General features: G+C 46.9%; 2 protein-coding genes across 3 annotated transcripts in view; one reads left to right on the top strand and one right to left on the bottom strand.

Annotated features, from left to right (window-relative positions):
- Positions 1-476, bottom strand: part of SLC16A1 (solute carrier family 16 member 1) — a 37,456-nt gene extending 36,980 nt beyond the window's left edge. Inside the window, exon 1 of one of the 2 annotated variants that reach the window (XM_031967314.1) lies at positions 25-127. The gene's annotated coding sequence lies outside the window, so the exon portion shown is untranslated. Of the gene's footprint in view, positions 1-24; positions 128-405 lie in introns of those variants that run through there. The other variant, XM_031967315.1, reaches the window with a different exon arrangement.
- On the top strand, positions 25-1,880 carry LOC116423412 (wiskott-Aldrich syndrome protein homolog 1-like). The gene is made up of 2 exons (XM_031967316.1): positions 25-524; positions 1,641-1,880. Exons 1-2 carry the CDS (start codon positions 29-31, stop codon positions 1,697-1,699), a joined length of 555 nt encoding a protein of 184 aa, XP_031823176.1. The 5' UTR covers positions 25-28; the 3' UTR covers positions 1,700-1,880.
- The last annotated feature ends 4,120 nt before the right edge of the window (positions 1,881-6,000 follow it).

The following is a 6,000-nucleotide window of genomic DNA, read 5'->3' on the forward strand; positions in this document are numbered from 1 at the left end:
CGAGGTGGCCGTTACCCAACTAACCGTTATGTGCGCGGATCTGGAGAGAGCGTGGGCGCGGGTGGGCGGGGAGGGCTCGCGCTCTGTTGGGCTCAGCTCCAGGCTCGGGTCACGTCACGTCACGTCACGTCGCTCGCTCCCTCCCCCGGCGGCGGCGGCGGCGGCAGCAGCCCAGAGGCCCCAGCGCCCTCTCCCCTCCAAAGCGCCCGTTCTATTCTGCCAGCGGAGCTTCTCGCTACGGCCTTATAATGTGCCCGGGGCGGGAGCATGCGCGGGGGGCGGAGCTTCCCCGGCCGCTCCGCCCCCTTGCACCCCCACCTCCGCGCCCCCGCCCAGAGCGGCTCACACGTCCACACGCACCCTCCCACGAGTCTCCCCACGGCCCCGCCACGTGATCCCGCTTACTGCTCTGCGTGGACTCCTCCGCGGAGGAAGGACACCCCAGCCTCCAGACGCCGCCTCCCCCTCCGAACGCGGAGTCGCTTCAGTCTACACCAGCCGGACCCCGGAGTTTCCCCTCGCCGGTAAGGCCCAGCTCCGCACCAGGGAAGGGACGTGTGCATTGGTGATGCTCAGAAAGAAGCGCGGCGGGGGAATCCCTGAGGGGGGGCTCCGCGGGGGCCTCCGGGCTCTGGACGGGCTCCGCCGGACAAAGCGCTTCCGAGGTGCCGGACTCCGTGCTCGGCCCCCGAGGCGCACAAAGGAGCAGCCCCTGCGCGGGGGGAGCGCGCCCCTAACGGGGGACCTCTGCGTGCCCATAGATGCGTGCAGGACGTGATCCCGGGCCCATCCTTCCCGACCCCCCCGGCGGGGGGGGGGGGGGCCTCGCAGGGCTTGTCACCCGCTTCTGCTCGTTACGGGCCGGGAAACCGAGGCGCGCAGGGCGCCTCCCAGTGAGCGTCCGAGGTCAGCCGAGGAGAGAAACCCGAGAGCGGGAAACGCGGGCCTGGGCGAGTCCGCCGCAGAATAGCGGCTCGGCCAGGCTGGGAGGATGCGGGGCAGAGGCATAGCCCCGGCTGGGGGCGCGGCGTGACCCGTGGCGCGGCCGCAGAACGCTGGGAGCTCCCGACGCGGGAGAGAGCACTTCGCGGAGTGGTCGGACCGGGGCTTGCCCCTATATCTGGGGACAGACCAGTTGGAAGCTTATTCCTAGAAGGGAAGCTGGCGCTCAGTGTGAATGAAGAGAAGGGGTTCTGGGTAAGAGGGATGTGGTGAAGGGGCGAGTGCGAAGGAGGAAGAAAGCGTGGCAGACCTGAGAAGTAGGGGGAACCCGTGAGCCGTTTCGGACATGTGGCATTGGAGAGGACTACAAGGCATCCAGTTTAAAATGCCCAAAAAGCTCTTGGTGGAGGGAGAGAAAGCGGGAGAGAGAGGAAGGCTAAAAAGTAAATGTTAACCCTGGGCCCCATCTCAGAATAATGTTTTTTACATGCACGAAATGAAACACAGGATTACAGAGGAAGTCAAGCGCGTTAGCGTTGTGTTGGGGAAAAATAGATTTAGAGAGCACCGAACAACCTGAAAGGGGACCCGTAGCAAAGAGCCATGACATAAATGGAGAATCAGTCAGCAGGAGCGTCACCTCTCCACAGGCGTGTCTCTGGGTGGGAGTTTGGAACCAATAACTGTTGTATCACCAGCGTTGGATGCTCCGGGCCAGCAGGACTTCCTCGAGAATGAACGAGTTACAGTGAGATGAGCCAGATCAGTTCCACTTGTTCAATAATGAAGAGAAGCAGCTACACCCAGAGAAAGAACTCCGGGAAATGAGGGCGAACCACCAGATGGCATTTCCACTCCCTCCGTTTTTGTTTTTGATTTCCTTCTCGGGTTAATTTTACCTTACTTCTAAGTCTATTTTGTGCAGCAAAATAACTATGGATATATGTGTATATATATTGTACTTAACATATACTTTAACATATTTAACATGTATTGGTCTGCCTGCCTTCTGGGGGAAGGAGGGGGAAAGTTGGAACAGAAGGTTTTACAAGGGTCGATGCTGAAAAATTTCCCATGCATATATCTTGTGAATAAAAAGCTACAATAATAATAAAAAAAGAATGGTTTCCCCATTTGATAAATGGCCAAAGGACATGAACAGAGAATTTTCAGATGGTGAAATTAAAGCCATCTATAGTCATGAAAAAATGCTCTAAATCACTATTGATTAGAGAAATGAACATTAAGACAACTCTGAAGTACCACTATATAATTCTCAGACTGGCTAAGATGACAGGAAAAGATGATAAATGTTGAAGGAAGACGTGGGGAAAACTGGAATAATTAAGTTGTTGGTGTAGTTATGAAATGATTGAACGGTTCTGGAGAGCAATTTGGAACTATGCCCATAGAGTTACAAAATTGTGCATATCCTTTGATCCAACAGTGCTTTTGTTGGATCTGTATCTCAAGGAAATCATAAAAAAGGGACCCACATGTGCAAAAAATGTTTGTAGTAGCAAAGAATTAGAAAACAAATGGGTGTCCATCAGTTGGGGAATGGCTGAACAAGTTGTGGTATATAAAAGTAATGGAATATTATTCTATAAAAAGTGATGAACAGGCTGATTTTAGAAAGGCTTGGAAAGATTTCCCAAACTAATGCTGAGCGAAACAAGCAGAACTAGGAATGTATCCTACACAGTAACAACAGGATTGTGCAATGATCAATTATGAAAGACTTGGCTCTTCTCAGTGCTTCAGTGATCCAAGGCAATCCCAATAAACTTTGGATAGAAAATTCTATCTGCATCCAGAAAGAGAACTATGGAGGTTGAATATAAATCAACACATGCTATTTACTTTTTTTTCCTACTTTTTTTTTCTCACGTGGTTTTCCCCTTTTGTTCTGATTTTTCTCTCCTAGCATGATTCATAAAGAAATATTTAGAGTCACCTAGGTGCTGCAGTGGATAGAGTACCACCTCTGAAGTCAGGAGGACTTGAGGTCAAATTTGGCCTCAGACACTTAACACTTCCTAGCTCTATGATCCTGGGCAAGTCACTTAACCCCATTGCCTCAGAAAAAGGAAAAAAACCATAAATATGTATTTAAAATTTAAGGTATACATATAACAGAAAAAAAAACAATTTTTTAAAAAGCTGATTTCTACCCTCAGGTACAATCTCTTTTCCAAAGGCTTTTTAAACATTCAGAAGACCCCTGAGGTTTGTTTTTAAGAGAGAAAGCCAGTGACCATTTTATTAATTACCTGCTAGCTATAATTAATATAATTATTGATTACCCAGAAGAGTGAATGAGTTAATGAATAAATGAATAAAAAAGCACTACCACAGGCCAAGCTATGCTTTGGGGATACAAACAGTCACCTGTTCTCTAGGAGTTCTCACTTTAATTGGGGGAGAAACAGGGGAAAAAAGGCCTGGGAACTCTGAAGGTTCCAAAGTAGGTTGGATGATAAGAGCCTTAGGTTACATAAATTAGATGATATGTACAAGGGCTCTTCAGAAGTTAGAGAAAAGAAGGAGTGGTGGTCCTTTATCTCATCAGAGTTAACTCCCATCCAAGCCAAGCCCAAGCAGCCTGATCTAAGAGATCAGAAGAAGAGAAGGAGCCCTGATAGCTGCTCCCATGGATTGTGAGACTGCTGAAGGAGATAGGGAGAAAAGGGGCCTGGCCCTTGGCCAGGATAAGACCTCCCTTGATCTCTTATAGGCTGATTGTGGCTGGAGGAATGGGGGCCAGACCTAGGGGAGCTGGTCTCCTCGACCTGCAAAAAAAGCCAGTTTTTATAACCATTAATAAGTTGTATCCCACCAAGCCCACATAGATGAGAAACCTTGCTAGGAGATTGCTGTGGAAGTGAGCACCTTCCCAGATTAGCTTCACCCTGGCCCTGCCAGCTTCGTGCCCATCTCTAGCTAGCAACACTATGGTTCAAGGGCAGGGGATTTCATCTGATAGAAGCCTTGGACTCAATAACTTTCATCATCAAATTATCTCCAGTTGCCTCTGTAGGATGCCTGCCATAATAGAGGTCCTGGCACAGTGCCTCTTGGCAGGGCAAAGACTGGGTTCTTGAAGATGGACATGATAATAACCTTTACTCCCAGAAATGCTACCAGAGTCAAGTCCGTGTAGATGAACCATGAGGATCTTTCTGGAGGAAAAATAACCTGGTAATCAAAATGTACTGTTTGACCAAATTCCTCTTCCTCCCCTCTCCTCCTGCTGCAGACTAAATAACAAAAGCTGACTCCACTGCCACCGTCCATCTTAGGCTGACTTTACAGAACTCTGCTGCATCAGAGCCCACAGATACAACACCAAACCCACAGCTAGAGTATTTCCAGCCTAACTTGTCCTATGGGGACTGTTTGTATCCTAGAGTCCATTCAGATGCTGCAGAGCACTGCTGTCCAGCAAGCAGCATCCTTTCAGTTTGACCTTGAGCTCAGTTTGTGTAACCTTCTACCACAGGATCTGACCAGTGGGTGAGATCCTCCCTGAGCTCTCAAGGAACTCAGGCTCAGAAATTCCTCAACACGACAAATGTGGATTTTAATGTGAAAATCTTGTCAGCAGAGCCAAGTGACTCGAGCCATTAGGAATGATGGCAATAATCATCTAAGGCCAGTCCAGGCTTGCTGTTCTCTGATGGTCAGTCAGTCAGGTCCCACTCTTCATGATATCACTGTCTATGAGGTTTTCTTGACCTTGGAGGGATCTGCCATTTCCTTCTCCAGTGAATTAAGGTGAACAGAGTTTGAGGGATGTGCCCAGGATCATACAACTAGCCAATTCCTGCCTCCCCAGGCCCTGGGCTCACTAAGCTGCCTCTGGATGTTAGAGCACCACACGGCACCTGTTTGCCCATTTGTAAAAGACTGGCTGGAAAACAGTCCCAAGGCCTCACCCAGTCTGGGAATGCTGAGTACCTGGTACCCCGCTGTGGATATCAAAAGTTTCTCCTGGTCCACAGCTCTAGGTCATTGTGCAAAGACCAGCAAGAAGGGAATACCACCCACCGGCTGATTCTTGTATGGATTTGGTCAGATTCTATATCTTTTTTTCTATTCATGAATCTTGAGTTTAGATTCAAGTACATGGAGTTTAGTTCCCTTTTTAGGGTCAGAAAAACAGAAAACTTGGGCAACTGGATGGAACAGTGGAGAATACTACAGTACTTAAAGACAGACCTGAGTTCAAATCTACTCTTAGACACTAGTTGTATGTATGAACCAAAGGGGAAATCACTTGACTCCCCAGGTATAGTTTCTTCCTCTTGAGAATGTATAAATAGGTACAATAATAACACCCACTATTTATGGGATATAAAATATTTATAAAGTCTTTGCAAACTGAAAAGGACTGTGAATGCTAGCTATTACTACTAGCTTTATTGGGTCTTTATATGAATTGTGTTAAATAAATTAATTGTTTAAAATCTAAACAAATAAGAAATAGAAGAATTGGATATGATATGCTAAATAATAGTAATTTTTTGGTTTCTACATTTCCTCAAAATCAAGAGCTACAGGTATAGAAACATCCTTCATTTCTGAAAATTGAACTCCTCTATAACTTAATTTTATATTTTTACATTTTGATAATAGCTTTTTATTTTCAAAATACATGCAAAGATAGTTTTCAACATTCACTGTTGCAAAACCTTGTGTTCCAAATTTTTCTCCCTCTCTTCTCATCTCCCTCCTCCTCTGGACAACAAATGATTCAATATAGGTTAAACATATACAATTCTTCATAGCTTATTTCCACATTTATCATGCTGCCCAAGAAAAATCAGTTCAATGGGGGGGGGGGGGAAGCAAGCAAACAATAGCAAAATAAGGTGAAAATACTATGTTAAAATTCACATTCAATCCCCATGATCCTCTTTCTGGATGCATATGGCTCTGTCTATCACAAGTCTATTGGAATTGACCTGAATCACCCCATTGTTTAAAAGAACCATGTCCATCAGAATTGATCATCATATGATCTTGTTGTTGTGTACAATGTTCCCTTGGTTCTAC

Source organism: Sarcophilus harrisii, chromosome 4, assembly GCF_902635505.1.
Source record: "Sarcophilus harrisii chromosome 4, mSarHar1.11, whole genome shotgun sequence".
NCBI classification, from domain to species: domain Eukaryota; kingdom Metazoa; phylum Chordata; class Mammalia; order Dasyuromorphia; family Dasyuridae; genus Sarcophilus; species Sarcophilus harrisii.

What these genes read in the sequence shown, in the direction of transcription:
- LOC116423412 (XM_031967316.1), top strand. Translation starts at nt 29, where the DNA reads ATGTGCGCGGATCTGGAGAGAGCGTGGGCGCGGGTGGGCGGGGAGGGC. An exon ending in CCCGGAGTTTCCCCTCGCCG is followed by an intron (nt 525 to 1,640) that starts GTAAGGCCCAGC and finishes TTGTATCACCAG; the next exon opens with CGTTGGATGCTCCGGGCCAG.